A 16,800-nucleotide genomic window follows, 5' to 3' on the forward strand; every position below is an offset into this window, starting at 1 on the left:
GAGGCTCTAGATGCCTTATGGCACCATGTCGAGCACTGGACGCGATCCTGTTGGTCGGGTACTACGAGCAAAAAGTTTGATAATGCCTGTGACGAGCGAACACGATCAGCAAATTTTGCCCCTAGCGGGGTGCATTGGTGCCCGGAGGGAGGCTGAACAAGCATTTAGTGGCGCGCTTGTTTTGCAGTCGTCACAGGCTGGGCAGAACTCCCGGAAAGATTCTTCTCGTTGACTAGTCCTAGCCGGCATCATGTTGTCGAGGCATTTATGGTCATCTGCCCTGATATGGGAGTCGAAACCTGGTTTCTGCAAGCGAAATATCGGGTGATGGTGGTTGGATACATGTCGGATGCGGCCATGCTGCTGCTGGCCGCAATCATTGTCTGGACATGTACCATCGTAGTGGAATCGTCACCTTTGTTGATGGACCGATAAAAGAAGCTCTGTCCCACTTGTTGATTTCTGTGGGGAGTCCAGTCGAGATTGCAACGGAGGCCGAGCATGCTTGGAGAACCTTACTCGCGCACCAAATTGTGGAACTGCCTCCCCAACAAAATCTCTACGCGGGGCAGCATCGCGGGGTGCGATATTTGAAACGAAAGCCAATATCTGGGGATTCTACTTGCGGTCGGAAGTAAACGCAAATCATCATTCTGGCGACGCGAAAGCGTACCTAATTGGCGATTTGTATGCAGATTTGATGACGGCGCCAGGTTAGCTCAAGCTCACCAGAGCAAAAGCCGAGCCCAACTACCACGGTAGATCCACTTGGCAAACTTCTCGTAGTCAAATGATGTATTCTAATTTCGGGGGTACGATTCGGCCTCGATTCGACGTAGGCGGCTCTTGTCGCCTACGCGTACGCGATCATGAGATCGTGGAAATAGGAGAGAAAAGTTTGCACGTAGTGACAGAGCCTTTCTCCTTTTCATCTTGTGTCCCATCGTGAGAAGTACTGCATTGCGCGTCTGCGTGAACTACCGAAGCAACCGCCTCCCTCGTCACCCATGGCACCGAGCCCGTGTTTGTCAGATGTGTGTTTCGGACCTTCCAGCAGGTAGATGAAATACAAGAGTCAGGGAAGCAGAGGATGCCTGTTTGCAACGTTGCCATCTGGTCAACGCCGTGGCAACGGTTTCGTCGGGGACATCACGCGAGAGTACAAATGCCGTCTTCCTGAGTCATTTTCACGATGACCATGACTTGGCCACTTCCCAGTCATGCCATGGTCAAGCACGACAAGGCAGTTGGCAGAGCTTAACACCGTGAGAACTCACCGCAATGTAGTCTTCGAGATGCGCATACAGATAGATGAGTCAGTTTTACTAGACAGCATCTCCATACGCGTGAGCATCCCCGCCAGCCATGAGAACGCGTCTGAACATGGCAAACCATGGCAGACCAACATAGGACGAAAAGGTGAAAATGCGCAACGACGAAGAAACGCAGCAGAAGGTCCAGAGAGACGCGCAACCATAATGGGAGTTAACACGTGCAACATACCAACAAACAAACATGAAGGTCGAAGCATGAAGCTTCCCCACTAACTTCCAACGCGTTCGCATCTCCACACAAGCCCACGCGACGCGCCCCACCAAACAACAAACCCACAACCCACACCGCCCAACAACGACAACACCTCAACACCACACCTCACCGCCATATCTCAATTTTCCACCCACCTCCCCATCACAACCACCCCAAAAAGACCAAAAATGTCCGAAACCCCCTCCCAAACCCACGAGCCCCCCTCCCTCCCCTCCTCCCCCCTCCCAAAACGCACCCGCGTAATCGACCCCACGCCCCTCCGCAACACCTCGACGCTCCCCCGCCCCTCAGACTCCGGCACCACAACGCCCACCCCCCTCGCAAGCCTACAACCGCCGCCCTCAATCGCACCCTCCATCGCCGCCGCCGCCGCCGCAGAAATGCAGCTCCAAGTCCAGCTCCTCAGTCCTGAGGCGCGCGCGCCAACGAAGGGAAGCGCGTTTGCGGCGGGACACGATTTGTATAGTGCGCGGGAGATGAGCATCCCGGCCAGGGGGCGCGCACTGGTTGCTACGGATGTGAGTGTTAGTGTGCCGGTGGGTACTTGTATGTTTCTCTCTCTTTTTCTTTCTCTTGATCTGTGTGAGATGGGGTGTGAGGCTTTTGTGTATATGTGTGGATGCTTACGCGCTCTCTTACTAGATGGTCGTGTAGCACCGCGCTCGGGACTGGCGTTCAAGCACGGTATTGATACTATGGCGGGCGTCATCGACGCGGATTATCGCGGTGCTGTGGGCGTTATTCTGGCGAACCTTTCGGATGTGGATTTCGAGGTTAAGGTTGGGGATCGGATTGCGCAGTTGATTGTTGAGAAGGTATGTTCTGTCTTGCGTTTGGAAAGAATGAATGGATTGTTGACTGACTGGGGATAGATTGTCATGGCTGATGTTGTTGTTGTGGAGAAGCTGGAGGAGAGTGTTAGGGGGGCGGGCGGGTTTGGGAGTACGGGGGGTTTTGGGGCGGGTACAGCTGCGTGAGGGGATGTGGATTGATTGCATGATCGCATGACGGATACATAAAATGAGGACGAACGGGATGGAAAAGGACACGGCTAGTCATCTACATTACACCCGCATCAAAGCGACTATATCTCACCCCCTCCCCTTACAACCCCCCAACATCCACCTCCACAGCCCTAGCCCTAAACCGCTCCAAACACGGCGGATCCAGCAACTCCCCCACATACCTCACCACCTTAACCTCACTAGCATTCATAAGTGCAAGATGCCTCTTCTTGTCCGCCTCAGACTCCGCCTCCTCGCCCGTCCCACACCCATCCTTCTCCGCCCTAGCATCATACTCCGCCATCTTCTCGCCGCACTGCTCCGCCGTCTGCCCAAGAATCGCCTGCATGGACGCCAGCACCTTCTGACACGCTTGAGCAAGCGGGAGTTCATCCGCGGTCACATCGTCGGGGGACCGCCAGCTGGGCTTGCTGGCTAGATCGCACTCGGGCGTCGACGCGGCGTGCACGGCTTGAATGAGGCGCGGGACCGTCAGCGCGGCGAACATATCGCCTGTTCCTGAGAAGAAGAGGGGGAGTGCCGGTGTGTCTATGCGGAAGAGGCGTGGTTTGTAGTCTGAAGTTGCGGTTGAGCCGATGATGGTCAGGTTCTCTACGTCCGATAGATCGACGGGGGCGGCTGCTGCTGCTTCTTGGGGCGGCGGGGAGTCGGCGGATGTAGGCCATGTTGAGGGGTGCGAGGTTGCTGCGTCGAGGGGGGCGGGGTTCGAGGGCGTTTGTGTGCCTGAGGCGGGTCTGGAGGGTGTGCGCGAGGGTGCGCGCGAGGATATGGTTTGGTTGTCGCGGGTTAGGCGGAGGGAGGTGATTATTACGTGGGGGACTTGGTATTTCTTGTGGAGGATTTGGATTGCCGTGGCGAGGGACTTGAGGTCGTGGATGGGCGTGTCGGATAACAATCTACACCGAATTAGCAGCTGTTCTGTTGGAAAATATGTATATGGCTTGCTAGACTGACTCTGCTTCGAACTGGTTGGGCAGGATGAGATCTGCATCGCGGAGCAGCGTTTTATATTCGGGCACCTCGTCTTCTGGTATGTATAGTTTTCCGTTGTCTCCCATGACTGGGTCGAGCACTGTCTGTTGTCAGTACTACCTCACGCCACCCCCAACAGCACTCCATACTCACCCCAGAAAAAGCTACCAGGCTTCGTCCCAGCATTGAACTTGATATCCCTCCCAATCTTGCCCACAGCCTGCAACGCCTCAGCGCTGGGCACATAACCCGTCAACAGCACGTCGAAGTTGGTCAGATCCGATTGGCGCAGCCCCTCATACAGATCGAGTATCTGTTCCGCCGACGTCTTCGTGCCTTTGACCTGTTTGTACGCGGTATGATTGCCTGAATCTGTCTCAGCCGTCATCTCCCCCACCCGAGAGTTGGAGTCACATACTGTAATGCACCGTATTGATAGCCGACACATCGCAGCCCAGAGATTGCATGACAAACGTCGCCATCTTATTGCCGACATAACTCGATTTCAGTTCAGTCAAGCGCGTCGTCGATCCGAGTATACGAACTCACCCGTGAACGACCTGTTTTGCGCGTCAGCTTCAAAATACTTTTTATAGCTTTGCGCGCGGGTTTCTTACATGGCTGGCAATTGCGAGCACGCGCGTGTCCGGCACCAGCGCGTTGGAAGGCATGGTCGCGAAGGAAACGAGTTTACTATTCGTTTAGATCAAAGGACGGTCTATGAATGAAGTGTGGTAGAGTGCCGCTGTTTTTGTTGTTTTCCTTATCGAAGATCCCACGCATGACGCAGGGCGGGGTGCTAGGTAGAATGGTACTTTGTGGCGCGGGGTCTGCATACCTCAAAGTACACTCATTCAGCTGAAATGATTTTGCAATAATCATATTGTCTTTCACTTCTTGCTACCAGCGACTGCTTCTTCAGGAGATGTCATATGTCAATAAAGGTTGTGCAGGGATAATCGAGAGAACGCATGAGCATGAGCATGAGAGGCAAGGAGAGTGCTGAACGCAGCAAAACGGTCACGTAAGGGAAGATACATTTGCAATCAGAAGCAGATTTGCATTCATATTGTATTGTCGTGCTCGTTTCTTGTCCTGGGCTAGTGGTCGAGAATAGGAAAGCACGACCTGTGGTTCATCGTTCGCAGAGCCAGCAAACTTATCCATAAATCTAACAGACGCTTGTACAAAAGGTATGCATACCAAAGACGTTGCGCCGGCTATACCCCGCTTGAATCCTGAAAACATGTCGTTCATATCGATGCAAGTCATGATGCGCTTACTCCTCATCACCAATCTGATGCATGTTAGCAAGGTCTTGACGTAGAAAAGGATAGATTGGCCTACCTTGGGCGCGAGGTAGAATCGTAGGTAGCTGTTGTTTTGCAGACCATATTCGACGAGCAGGGGAACCTCGCTGGACAGGCACAGCTTGACCTGATCAGACAGACCGCTGGCCTTGCAGAAGTTGACGAGGTACTTCAAGGAGAATGTGAGAGCCACTGGCTCGGTCAGGTCAATCTCGACGCTGTCACCCGGCTTGTCAACGGCCGTATGTTGCCTGAGCTGGACAGATCCGGAGCCTATGTCGCCAGAGCAAGCAAACTTGACACCCTCTTTCGTGCACTCGATCGAGACTGGAACGTATGTTAGCTCTCTGCCTTGGCGGAAAACGTCATGGTCTGCTGGCACTGGATGCCCTGAACACCACCTGGTAGAACGTACCTGACTCTGACAACGCACTCAGATCCCTGCAGATGCGCTGGAACTCCGCCGCAGGCATTGAGATGGTGGCCGCGTACTCTGTCTCAGGGATACCCAGATGCTCCTGGTCGATGTCCATGAGCTTGATATCGTACTCGCTAATCCTGTCCGTTGTCTTGTTCTCGAAGACGAGGTTGACAACATCGGGCGCATCCTCTGCCTTGAGCGTGAGGATTTCCTCGCCCTGGGCCGCGCGCAGCACCTTTGTCAGCGAGCCGAGGTTGATACCGAGCGCGATGTTGCGGTCGCAGCGAAAGGGCGAGAAGGCTTCGGACCTCAGCAGCATAGAGACGAGGGCCACGTGGGAGTTGTCCATGGCCTGGAGCGCGATACCAGAGTCATTGCAGTCGAAGTTGCAGTCTTGGACGAGGTCTTTGATGGCATCGACAACCTTGCATGCTGTTAGATGGTTACGAAGACGTCTTGGGATGGTGTAATAGTACCTTCTTGAGAAGGTTGGCCTGTTCTAAGCGTGCTTCAAGCACTGCGACTCGTTAGCTTTTCTCGGGGTTGTTTATTGATGTAGATACTCACTGGTGACTGTGAATCGTTCCCGTTACAATAGAACAAGATTGGTTTGAGGGCAAGGTTGTTGTCAAGGCAGAAGTGGAGTGGAGGAAACAAAACGCGAAAGCGCGGAACAACGCGTCGGGCACGCGCTAAATTCAATTAGCCACGCCAAGACATAGTGACAGCGTCACGCTTCAGCCATGCACAGCAAAAGCACATTTGTCTTGTCATAGGATTCGTGGAAGATGATGTCTTCAAGCTTTGTAGTGATTTTGGAAGGTTTTCAGAGCATGAGACATCGAACATATCCCAACTATATCTCGAAGACTGAAAGGGTATCATGAAAAGGCTAATACCGATCGACCACCATGGGGCTGCTGCTGTCTTTGCTGCGTGCCGATCACCCCTCTCTACAGCACAGAGTCTCGCTGTTTTACTGCCATCACCTCACGACCGACTCAAGAATATGTTGTAGCGTCGAGCCCCATTTCTCCTGGTCTGCAGCGGCGACTGAAGCTTACGCCACGGTCTGGCTGAAACAGCGCCACTGCCTCACTACCTTCGTCCGACGTCTCTCATCCCTATAGCCATATCTCCTCATGCCCTGACCAGCCCATAAAATAACGTCCACGTAAGCACGAATCCACTTGCCCCCCCAAACACATCCCCGATCCACAGCTCCCCCAACGGCCGATAGAAGTACATCCCTGGCTTCCCATCTGTCTTCAACAGAAACAGTAGTACAGAAACGAACAGCGACCCCACGAGGTAGAAGATGAAGCCTGGGTATGACTCGAGGCCTAGTGTGCCGGCAGCGACGCCGAAAAGTGAGGCGGTAAGGTTGCGGATGTTGGATACCACCTGAGTTATGTTAGAGATGCATGAAAGACGGATGGTGAAGAGGGGAACGTACCTGTGTGTTGTGCTGGACGCTTGTTCCGACGATGGGGTTGATTGCGAGCTCGCGCTCGTCGAGCATTGCTGAAGCGGCCATATTGGGGGAGGTTCGACTCGGTGACTATGCGCTTCGTCCGTCGGTTTGTGAATGTAATGTCTTCGACCAAGACACTGTCCGAGCGGAGGGATGAGGAAGCTCGGGAGCGGCGGACAGGACGCGCGCGGCTTTCAAGGTTGTATGCGATAGAATTGGAACGTGGTCTGCAACGTTGATCCTGGGTAGCGTGTTGGCGGAGACGTAATGCTGAGAGCTGAGCTGTGGTGTTGTGGAACATCGAAGTCCGACTCGCGGCTTCCTGTCTTGAACAATGATGGTCCGTGCACCATACTACATTCACGATGGTCGCAACATCAAGAACTACAACTTTGGTGTATTACTTAGCCAGAATTTATCTAGTATGAGAATTGTGAGACGAGCCAACATTATCTGCAGCATGGACATATGTTTGTTCTATGAGGTACAACAAGTTTTGCAAGAGCATGAAGCGACACAAGCTGCGACGTCAAGATTCGTAGCGTGTTCAGCCGGCTTCCAGAGGACGCGAGTCCTGTAATATGTCTACTGGACAATCATCCTAGCAAGCCAACCGCATGGGCATTTAAATATAATGTCTTGCTGCAGCCACACACGGGTTCGGAAACGTCGAAGCGAGTGGCGGAATGTCTTCGGCTAGCTAAGACGTCTGTGTTGGTTCCGTATATATCACAATGTGATAAATAATACGAGGTGCAGAGGTGACTCCCGAGGAAGGATACTAGAGACTTGATGACCCAGGACGAGAATACATCATACATAGCTATCTGGCATGTGGCGAACGCTCGAAACAAGTTACGTCGTTGCTCGAAATCAAGAAAGGGGCATGCTGACGCCTGCTGTATGTATTCATAGCCAATAGGTAGTGAGGCTGTTCGTCAGTGCTACGAGAGGAGTTGTGGGGTTCAGGGAGAGCCCAGACGACTCCAGAAGCGACCATGCGTGATGGACGGACCTGACACGCAAGCTCACATGCTGGTTCGTACGAAGTTGTCCGTCTTGCCATGAGCTGAAGTGCTGTGGTTGGGGCCAAGGAGTAAAAGGAAGATGGCTGGGCAAGCGCTCAGGAGGCGGCGTCAGGTTATCTACGCCTCCACGAGGGCGCAGCACATGCGCAAGTCGGACACAGGGATGCGTAGTCAAACCGTGGTAGGCAATGGCCAGACTGACATGACATAAGCGTTTTAAATGGGGTGAAAGCCGTTATACAACCCAATCAGCTAGAAGCCTATCTCCGCCTCTCTCCGCTCATTTCCCCCAACGGCGCTCGAAGCACCGTGTGCCATCCCTTTGACGTTATCTATCTCTCTGCCTCACAACAAACCTCTTCACAAGCTCACCGCCCACCCGTTCCGAAACGCAGCTAGCCGCCTTTACCTTACCGACTCTAGCGTAGACCCTCGAAGCGCTGCCGCACCGGGACCCAGTTCACGCCCCACAACCACGCAACATGAGGAGGTAGCAACACGCACAGCACGCAGCACGCATGGAGAACGTCATACTTGAAGACTCGCCGCTGGCCGAGTATCTGGAAGGTTTGCGCCCTGAGACTGCGGGCCGTACAGGGACCAAGACATTAAACTCCAAGCTAGGCCAAGGCAAGGGAGCAGACTCCCCGCCGCCGTCACCCACCGCATCCGACCCGTACAGCTTTGCGCCCCGGGGCCCGTCGACGCTGCAGTCGAGGATACGCGACCGACTGCCCCCGCCGCTGCGAATACATGCCCGCAATGGCTCAATCGCACGCATCCACACCGTGTGCTCGGTACGTGCGAGCGCTGCGGATCCGAGGCGCACCAGCTGACATGTGTCGCAGAAAGCCGTCGCATCACGCCTCGGCCGCGCCGACAACGAGCGCTTCCTCGAGCACTTCCGCTATCTCATCGTCGCCTCGCAGCTGCTGGGCGAGCAGGGCGGCGTGCGGGCCACGTCCCTGGCCAGTTTCGCGACGGGCGGGCCGGGCGCGCAGGAGTTCAAGATCATCACCATCAGCCCCACGGGCGCCGCGCTGACGGGGACGACGGCCTTCACACTGGTCTACCTCGCCCACTGGGCGCGACGCACACCCGGGGCGGGGAAATGGAGGTTTCTGGTCGTCGTCCTGACCTTCGCCGCCGTCGCCACAGCCTTCTACGGCTACATGCGGCGCCAGTGGTTGCAGTATCTGAGGCAGCAGGCGGTCGAGGGCGCGTCTGCCCTGGTCCTGAACCTGCAGGCCTTCGAGGCGTCCACGTCTGCTGCCCTCTCGCTGATCCAGGAGGTGGAGCTGGTCTCGCGAGGCTACCGACTGTATGTCCCTACCCACACGACACCCGCCCACGACTAATACTTAGCCAGCAGCGCGCCAATGCCACCCATCTCGCGACTCGAAGAGCAAGGACAAGCCCGCCGCTGTCAGCGATTGCGACGACACCTCCGAGGCGCCTTTGTCGAAACCCTTCCTATACTCACCAAGCAGTGCATGATCCTCAAGCAGCTCATCGAAGAAGACGACCTGGAAAAGTACCTCGACGTCTACGAAATCAGCAACCCCGATATGCAGGAGGCGGCGCAGGGATACTCCGAGACCGAGTTCGAAGACGCCGAAACATTAAAAGCTCTACGAACCCTCCAATACCGACTCTCCACTCTTCGCCGCGTATATCTTTGCTCCCTGCTGGCTCTCGAGGCGGACGGTGGATCTCCAGACTTTGCGCGCTGGGCAACAGTCGTGGATTCGATGCGCAGACTGGCCGCGCCCACAGAAAGATCCAGCGAGAAGATCAACCGCGTCCTCGCAGAAGAAGAACAATTCACGCTCCCCCAGCCCTCGCCGAGCAAGGCCCCTCCCCCAGGCCGGGAAAAGGTCCGCAACCAAGTCCGCAAACTATCCGGGCTATCACAGGGCATCCGCGGACTACAAGCCAAAATGCAGGTGCTCCGCGAAGAAACCAACAAAACCCTCGAGGACACAGAAGACGTGACAGAGCTCGGCCACCACCTCATGGTCCAATACGACTCCATCGGCGCCGACCTCAAAAGTCTCATGCAAGCCTGGGAAGCCGGCAAAACCGCCCTAGCCCTCAACATCGACAGACAAGAACGCCGCATCTCGCAAGCCTCCAGCGGCCTGCGCTCCCCCGTCCCAAGCCTCGGCGGCCTGACTGCCGTCGACGAAGGCAGTCCGTCTGATGCTCTGCGCGCGTTAAATGGCGACACGCTAAGTCTCCTACAGAGTGCGCCCCCGAGCGACCAAGGCAGCAACTCGGACGATGAGGTCTTCGAGGCCATTGCCATCCCCAAGACTCGCGTCACCATGACGAGGGAGGAGCGCATGCATAAGATTCAGGAGGATCGCGTTCGTCAGGCGTCGGCGCGGGAACAGCGCGATGCGAGCACGAATATGCTGAGGGAGTTGGAGAGCGTGATTAATCTAAGACCGCATCGTATTACGGGGCCTACGGGTCGGGTTACGAGTCTTTGATTGCTTTGCTTTTCTTCTTGGTCCCTTTCTGCGTTGTGTGAGCTCGCTCTCTTGACACTTACATATTCGGTCTCTGTCTCCTCTTTTTGGTTTTCTTGCATTGCATCACGTTGCATCACGTTGCATTGCGTCGCTTCACATCATATCATATCATATTCATATTCTCATTCACATTTCTACCGTTTTGCTAGGCGTTTTTCTTGGGGGAATTTGCCTGATCCTCCAGATTTTGGAGTATATTCCGGGGTTCCTTTTGTTTAACTGGTAACTGGTGACTGGTGACTGGTAACTGGACTGGGGGACGTATACCATCAGATGCGAGGGGAGTGTGGAGTGTCGTCGCATATTATACCATATTATATAGTATAGTTTATAGTATATATTGGGCTCTTCTTGCCGGCTTTATCATCATCGTTGTTGTCGTGTATTGTCTGCTGTTGTTAGGAGTTGTGGAGGTATTGCGGGTATTGTCGTGTTTATACGCTTCGTTTCGTTTCGTTTTCGTAGAGTCGTTAGTTGGCTGGTTGGTCGGACAATATAGAGATGTGCGGATGACCCGGTTGGGTATGAGGACTCCATCCTAAATAGTGATTACATCAAGTTCAGGACTATGTAATTCATTACAGCACAGTACCAGTACGCTATAGAGGTAGATACTAGGACTTGAACATACGGTAAAGCACATCTCATCGTGATATGCTGTGTTGTGTTTTCTTTCCTCGCCAGACACATCCGACTGTCGTGAAGAAAGGCATCGGCCTACCTATCGACTATAGATGGTGGTGTTATATATATTAAGCGCGGGTACCTATCAACATCGTTCCGAGATTGATGTTGATTTGTAGTACTTCCTTGGCCGTCGATCTGCTCATTGTGCACCTGAGATATAGTCAGTAGACTACACGTCTGTCAACTCTACAACATCTCTAACTCCTTTATTCCGTGCCAAAACTCAGCCTACATGTTCCACCGTCCCATGTAAAAAGGTCAACCCCTTTCACAATAACTAGTCGTGGTTCCTCGCGAGACGCTCCCTTTTATTGTACAAGCCATCAATCAGTAAGATGAGACGTGCAGATAAACAGCATGACGAACGCCAGCAGCAGAACCCCACGAAACAAAGACACTGCGAGTGAAACACGTCACTGCATTTCCAAGATATCAACATGTAGCGTCGTAAAATCATCCACAAAAACTGACGTTCGATATTCCCTCCAAGAAAAAAGCCTCGGCATCTCTCGGGTCAACACCGCGCGGAGGCGATCTACCATCTATCCATCCATCCATGAACTACTCCAACAAGAAAACACCCCATCCCATCCCCTAACTCCATTCCAACCTTCCAACCCCCAAACAACCCCATCCTCCAAACCTATCCCCAAACCCGCCCAAAATGACCATCGACGTCATCGCCCTCCTAACCCCCAACCCCGGAAAAGCAGACAGAGTACCCACCTCCCCTCCCCCTCCATCCCCCTCACATAAAAAAACCCATTCTAACACAGCGCACCAAAAAGGTCGAGGAACTACTCACCAGCGCCGCCGCGTCCGTAAAAGCAAACGAACCAGGCACGCTGAAGTACCACCTCCAGCGCGAAACGAAGGGCGAGGCGCCGAGGTTCTTTGTGCTGGAAACGTGAGTTGTTATCCACTTTTTATTGGGGAGTCGTGGGTGTGGATGTAGATGGGGAAGAGAGTGCTGATGATGTGTAGGTATGAGGATAAAGCCGCGCTCGCGACGCACGCGAAGACGGAGTACTTCGCTGCGCTGGGCAAGGCGATCAGGGAGGAGGAACTGCTGGTGAAGCCTATGGAGGTTTTTGTTACGCGGGGGGTGGGGGGGTTTGAGAGTAAGCTGTAAGCTTTAGAGTAGGTTGGCTTGCGGGACTGGGTAACGTGGAGTGTGTGTGTTTGGTGGAATTGTTCTATGGAAAAGTGTGGTGGAGTTGGGAATTCAGGCTTTGGGTTGGAAGTATTGAGTGCTGCTATGTGCCATGCCACGCCAAAAGAGCATCACTGCCTGCCATGCCATGCCATGTGTTCATTTTGTGACCATCTGCTGCGCCGTGTTTGGGACTGTATATCATAGCAACTGTGACCTGAAGAGAATGAGATCCTCACATATCCTTTTGCCTCCATTAGCTTCGGTAGTGCGTGTTGGAAGATGCTCGATGTACCATGGCCAATCGAAGTCTGGTCAGACCTCGTACGGAGAGATCTGCGTCCGCTTCTCCTCATCATCCTGATCCTCCTTCCAGGTCTCGTAGTACGTCTTGAACTTCTCCTCGGTGATCTCGCGCAGAATGCGGGCCGCATTGATACCGATCTCACCGTCGATCTGTCGCTGGAACAAATCAGTCAAGTGGAATTGACAGTAATCCGAGAGAGCTGCGGCATGCTCTGGGAGGAGAGTCTTCTTGTCCTGGCGCATGAGGAGAACAGAACCAACGCTGTTCTGCCACTTCATCGGTGCAAACCCCCACGATGGTCCGGCAGTGTTGTCCCTAACCTTTGGGTCGCAGCCTAAGTAGATGTAAGTGGCAGCCGGATTGCAGAACGCCAGCCAGCCATCAGCCATGGTGCCGTTGTTCCAGCGGTTGTAGCTACCACGGACACGTTGCATAGTGACTGGAAAGCCGAAGCGGGTGGAAATAGGCGCGGCAGGCTCCTCGAAGATGCGGTGGTAAGCGGGGACGGTGACTGGTTCGTACTTGAGGCGACCGCCATGCTCGACATCGCCACCACAGTTGATGCGCACGCCTGCGATTGGACGCATCTCTTGCATGCCATCTGCCATAGAACCTTGACAGTTGAATACGTTCAGAAAATGAACGATGGTGCGCAGGTCGGACGGCGCGAGGTCGACCGTCTGTTTAGGATCTATACTCATGCCTCCGAGCAATTCAGTACCATAAGCAACGATCGGCCCCCTCCATTCGTGGGCATAACGTGAGTCGAGGTCGCAGACTTTGTTGATCGCCTTGTTGGGCTGCGAACCATCTACCAGGAAGGTGTCACGGTATCTCAAGAAGACGGTGTGGGTCAGCCCGCGGTCGAGGGCGTGGTTGTGCGCAAAACTGGCGGATCCTGGAGTGACGTAGGCGTCTGACTTCTTTTCGTCCTCGTTGTTGGCTATGAGTGCTCCTAGGCGGGGCCTCACGTACGTGATTGTATATCCGTCGTAGCTGATCCGCTCGTTCTTGAGCCATATGAAGCGCGGGCTTGTCTCGTTAGGGTGGAAATAGATCGCTCGAGAGTAGATCTCATGTGATCCGGAGGGCACTGGCCGGTCTTGGAAGTCTTTGAGTGTCTTGCAGAGGAACCTGTGCATTGGCCAGCCTTTCTTCTGGCACTCCTTCGAGCAGTACAAGCTTGACTGACAGCCGCTGCAGCGGGTAGCGCCTGGCTTGTTGCACTCTTCGCAGAACGACATCGTGTTGAACTGCGGGTGGAATTACAGTTGAGTGGTTGATAGAACAGAGGTTGAGGGAGAGATCGAGGTGATGTTCAGTGTAGGTCTTTATATGAGCTCGGGACTAACGGTGAAGTGAAGGCAACTTCCACGGAGTCACTGAAGTAAAGCTAAAGTTGCGGCGTCACCCTACTGATCGCTGGGAACCTGCCTTTCTTTCACTGAACATGTCGGAGCCACTCGAAAATAGGTCTGACTAGGGAGTGTTCGTCCGTGATGATATCAAGATGCCCTAGGAACCCGACATGGTGCTAAGTGCTGGCTCGAAGCTCCAATGATCATGTCTGAGATGCGTGCACAATATCTTGGGCCTGGGCAGCCAACTTCTGTCGAGCCTTAAGAAAGATCGACAAGACGTAGAGATAGCAGAGACAGTATGTAATGCACCACAGAGAGTGTGATAGCAGGCGACGTTATTTTACGGCGAGCTCGAGCAAGAGGCAACAGAATTAGCTTGGAGCTTCAAAAAAATATGTGAGTTCGAATACGTGGGCGACTCGCGAGAATTGAAGGTGTCGTAGAACGAAGAAACGCAAAGTTGAGAAGCCGATCTATTCTGGAAAGGACTAGCGTGAATGTTACGCGTCGTTTTGGCGCGTCATTTTCGCGCCATGTTCGCATCCGTTTCCTCCCACACGCCATGTCTTCGCGATTGAATAGAAGACTAGAAGAACATTGAGAAAAGTTGATTAGGATGGTGGATGAAGTAAAACCAACATGGCGGCCTATACCTGATTATGCTCATGCGAGAGTTGGAAGTACCGAGAGATTATCTGATGATTGACATTTACCACCTGTTGTTGAGTCTTTGTAGGGACGCGTCGACTGCAGATACGCGAAATACAATCTCACAGTTTTGCTCACAACAGGCGGCAGATGTATGTTCCCTGCACTGCGGAAGCGTTGCGCGGCTTCGGAGCTACCCCACCATGACGTCCAGTCGGCACATCAATGAACAAGAAACATTTCGAGAGCCTTTCGGTGTCATTCTCTAGTCAACAGCAAGCCTGCGCATCCAAATCCTGAGAATGGCACTCCCGAATGAGCATCGAAATGGGAACGTTGATTCTTCAACGAAAGGCATGTATCGGGCTTCACCAGCCAAATTGATGATGTACGGGAGAGGTAAGTTCGATAGCTGGAGATTTTTGATAGAGTAGACACCGATAAGGGAACAGGAACGAGCAACCAACTGTCAGATGTCATTGCAGAGCTTGGGGGGACAAAAGCCTTCATCGTGACCGGGCGATCCTTGAATGAGAAGACGCCAGTCATCAGGAACATTGAAAAGAGCCTTGGATCCAAGCACGGAGGAACTTTCAGCAAGATCGGACAGCATGCGTATGTCTAGTGTAGTCCACCCAAAGGAGATGGCTGATGACAGACAGCCCCATCCAGGGAATACGGGAAGCCACGGAGTCAATGTCGAAATCAGGGTGTGATATTCTCATCTCGGTAGGGGGTGGATCGCCAATAGACTCGGCGAAGGCAATCGCACATAACATCCATGAGAAAACAGGGAAATGGATTCCTAGCATTGCCGTTCCGACAACATTGAGTGTAGCAGAAACAACACAGAATGCTGGCTTCACTAATGACGACGGCCATAAGATTGCAGTTAGCGATCCAGAAATGGTTCCCAAAGGCAAGGTTCCGCAGATCTTGACTAGGAATTTCGACTGATCAGATCTAGCCGTTGTCTACGATGGCGATATCGCTATATACACACCGATGAGCTTATGGACAAGCACAGGGGTTTGTACTATTCCTTTTGATACTTAGACAACGACTGACGAGCCTAAAGATGCGCTCTCTAGACCATGCCGTTGAGCTGGTATACCATCCTCTTGCCTCGGAGGTGCCCACAAAGCGCCTGTGTCTGGAAGCCATCAAGGACCTCTTCACCTATCTGCCACAGTCAAAGGCAAACCCGGACGATGCAGACATCCGCACAAAGTTGTTTCTTGCATGCTACTCATCACTCTTTCCGTTCCTGTTCAAGGGCGGTGTTGGGCTTAGTCACAGCATTGGTCATGCGATTGGAGCTTCGTACAGCATCCCGCACGGTATGACGAGCTGTTTGAGTCTGGCGCCAGTGGTTCACTTCAAAGCGAGCAACCCGGACGAGGCGACACAGATTGCAAGAATCATCCCGTACATTGGGAAGCAGAGCACTGGCAGCAACGAGAAGGACTCGCACGTCGTGGCGGACGCCATAGCGGAGTTTGTCGTGAAACTCGGACTCAACACAACACTGACAGCTGTGAGTTTCCAAAGTAGCTGAGAACGTCACATACTGATGCATACCAAGTACAATGTACCGACCGGTGATGCTGAAGAAGAAGCGATCGCTTCTCGAGCTTTGCATGGAAAGGACCACAAAGATTTCGCAACTTGTAAGTTTGGTATCAGCTCATACTGTTTCCGTTCTCTTCGCTAAGTTTCGGTTATAGTAAAGCAATTGGTGCACAGTATGTACTAAGGCGGTTGACTTTGGGTTTGCATATACACATCGGAAGTACTTTTCAAAGAAGACGTGGATACGTCCTGGAACGAGATAGACTCAGCGTCATTGTCATGAACTATAGATCAGAATCTTGTCGTCCTTGCAACCTCGGACTTTGTCATCGTATCGGCGTTCATCTCCGCCTGATGTCACGATCCACCGGTTGGACTAATTGATACTGGCATCAACCCAATGATTACATCCGATCACTTTCCACAGACTTTCCGGAGTCGGCATTACAACAAGCATTCGCTGAGGGGTCCGAAGTATACCGACAACACGTAGGAAGTATACATGCAAAGATGACGTTTTGATACCTACGAGTCCTATGTATAAAAGTGCAAGGATCTAGCTTAAGGGTGTGGGTCATTGCGCAAGCGATCTCACTCCTTCGTAGCTTCACCATCAATGACGCTTAAGCTAAGAGTTTGCCTATAAAAAGGAAAGTAAGCAGAAGGGAAATGCAGATTCAACTCGATCGAAGACTGTATAATCACGACTTTGCTGTACAGGCAATGACAGCGATGTAGATCGAGAAAACAACTGAGC

General features: G+C 53.1%; 8 protein-coding genes across 8 annotated transcripts; 4 read left to right on the plus strand and 4 right to left on the minus strand.

Annotated features, from left to right (window-relative positions):
• Positions 1–1,715: 1,715 nt before the first annotated feature.
• Positions 1,716–2,525, plus strand: P153DRAFT_283146 (dUTP diphosphatase; the record flags this gene model as incomplete). Its single annotated transcript, XM_033663245.1, has 3 exons — positions 1,716–2,130; positions 2,191–2,363; positions 2,421–2,525. The coding sequence occupies 3 exons, from the start codon at positions 1,716–1,718 to the stop codon at positions 2,523–2,525; spliced, it is 693 nt and encodes a 230-aa protein (XP_033527456.1).
• Positions 2,526–2,546: 21 nt separating this feature from the next.
• P153DRAFT_364290 (Ribokinase-like protein) lies at positions 2,547–4,326 on the minus strand. The gene is made up of 5 exons (XM_033667561.1): positions 4,163–4,326; positions 3,964–4,105; positions 3,699–3,911; positions 3,528–3,645; positions 2,547–3,469 (listed from the first exon to the last, which is right to left on the minus strand). The coding sequence occupies exons 2-5, from the start codon at positions 4,025–4,027 to the stop codon at positions 2,653–2,655; spliced, it is 1,212 nt and encodes a 403-aa protein (XP_033527457.1). The 5' UTR covers positions 4,028–4,105; positions 4,163–4,326; the 3' UTR covers positions 2,547–2,652.
• Positions 4,327–4,760: 434 nt separating this feature from the next.
• Positions 4,761–5,909, minus strand: P153DRAFT_364291 (proliferating cell nuclear antigen). The gene is made up of 5 exons (XM_033667562.1): positions 5,844–5,909; positions 5,753–5,793; positions 5,271–5,700; positions 4,893–5,182; positions 4,761–4,842 (listed from the first exon to the last, which is right to left on the minus strand). Coding segments are annotated over exons 1-5 (780 nt in total). The 5' UTR covers positions 5,845–5,909; the 3' UTR covers positions 4,761–4,824.
• Positions 5,910–6,416: 507 nt separating this feature from the next.
• On the minus strand, positions 6,417–6,813 carry P153DRAFT_284121 (uncharacterized protein; the record flags this gene model as incomplete). The annotated part of the gene is made up of 2 exons (XM_033663306.1): positions 6,417–6,680; positions 6,733–6,813. 2 exons carry the CDS (start codon positions 6,811–6,813, stop codon positions 6,417–6,419), a joined length of 345 nt encoding a protein of 114 aa, XP_033527459.1.
• Positions 6,814–8,296: 1,483 nt separating this feature from the next.
• P153DRAFT_354499 (uncharacterized protein) lies at positions 8,297–10,273 on the plus strand (the record flags this gene model as incomplete). The annotated part of the gene is made up of 3 exons (XM_033666509.1): positions 8,297–8,575; positions 8,627–9,099; positions 9,151–10,273. The coding sequence occupies 3 exons, from the start codon at positions 8,297–8,299 to the stop codon at positions 10,271–10,273; spliced, it is 1,875 nt and encodes a 624-aa protein (XP_033527460.1).
• Positions 10,274–11,221: 948 nt separating this feature from the next.
• P153DRAFT_364295 (uncharacterized protein) lies at positions 11,222–12,358 on the plus strand. The gene is made up of 3 exons (XM_033667563.1): positions 11,222–11,720; positions 11,791–11,909; positions 11,987–12,358. The coding sequence occupies exons 1-3, from the start codon at positions 11,667–11,669 to the stop codon at positions 12,132–12,134; spliced, it is 321 nt and encodes a 106-aa protein (XP_033527461.1). The 5' UTR covers positions 11,222–11,666; the 3' UTR covers positions 12,135–12,358.
• Positions 12,359–12,470: 112 nt separating this feature from the next.
• On the minus strand, positions 12,471–13,712 carry P153DRAFT_284244 (uncharacterized protein; the record flags this gene model as incomplete). Its single annotated transcript, XM_033663313.1, has 1 exon — positions 12,471–13,712. A coding segment is annotated over one exon (1,242 nt), but the record flags the coding sequence as incomplete, so codon positions are not given.
• A 677-nt stretch (positions 13,713–14,389) lies between these two features.
• P153DRAFT_420914 (alcohol dehydrogenase) lies at positions 14,390–16,527 on the plus strand. The gene is made up of 7 exons (XM_033672271.1): positions 14,390–14,870; positions 14,924–15,086; positions 15,134–15,390; positions 15,439–15,500; positions 15,550–16,008; positions 16,057–16,141; positions 16,199–16,527. The coding sequence occupies exons 1-7, from the start codon at positions 14,774–14,776 to the stop codon at positions 16,225–16,227; spliced, it is 1,152 nt and encodes a 383-aa protein (XP_033527463.1). The 5' UTR covers positions 14,390–14,773; the 3' UTR covers positions 16,228–16,527.
• Positions 16,528–16,800: the final 273 nt, after the last annotated feature.

This window comes from Dothidotthia symphoricarpi (assembly GCF_010015815.1).
Source record: "Dothidotthia symphoricarpi CBS 119687 unplaced genomic scaffold P153scaffold_4, whole genome shotgun sequence".
Taxonomy (NCBI): domain Eukaryota; kingdom Fungi; phylum Ascomycota; class Dothideomycetes; order Pleosporales; family Dothidotthiaceae; genus Dothidotthia; species Dothidotthia symphoricarpi.

Coding starts and splice junctions, on each gene's coding strand:
- P153DRAFT_364290 (XM_033667561.1), bottom strand. CDS start 4,027: ATGGCGACGTTTGTCATGCAATCTCTGGGCTGCGATGTGTCGGCTATC. Junction 3,912..3,963: donor TATCAATACGGTGCATTACA/GTATGTGACTCC, acceptor AGACAGATTCAG/GCAATCATACCGCGTACAAA. Junction 3,646..3,698: donor GCCTGGTAGCTTTTTCTGGG/GTGAGTATGGAG, acceptor GACAACAGACAG/TGCTCGACCCAGTCATGGGA.
- P153DRAFT_364291 (XM_033667562.1), bottom strand. Junction 5,701..5,752: donor AGGCCAACCTTCTCAAGAAG/GTACTATTACAC, acceptor ACAGCATGCAAG/GTTGTCGATGCCATCAAAGA. Junction 5,183..5,270: donor GAGTGCGTTGTCAGAGTCAG/GTACGTTCTACC, acceptor CATACGTTCCAG/TCTCGATCGAGTGCACGAAA.
- P153DRAFT_364295 (XM_033667563.1), top strand. CDS start 11,667: ATGACCATCGACGTCATCGCCCTCCTAACCCCCAACCCCGGAAAAGCA. Junction 11,721..11,790: donor ACCCCGGAAAAGCAGACAGA/GTACCCACCTCC, acceptor CGCACCAAAAAG/GTCGAGGAACTACTCACCAG. Junction 11,910..11,986: donor AGGTTCTTTGTGCTGGAAAC/GTGAGTTGTTAT, acceptor GATGATGTGTAG/GTATGAGGATAAAGCCGCGC.
- P153DRAFT_420914 (XM_033672271.1), top strand. CDS start 14,774: ATGGCACTCCCGAATGAGCATCGAAATGGGAACGTTGATTCTTCAACG. Junction 15,391..15,438: donor TCCAGAAATGGTTCCCAAAG/GCAAGGTTCCGC, acceptor GATCAGATCTAG/CCGTTGTCTACGATGGCGAT. Junction 15,501..15,549: donor GCTTATGGACAAGCACAGGG/GTTTGTACTATT, acceptor ACGAGCCTAAAG/ATGCGCTCTCTAGACCATGC.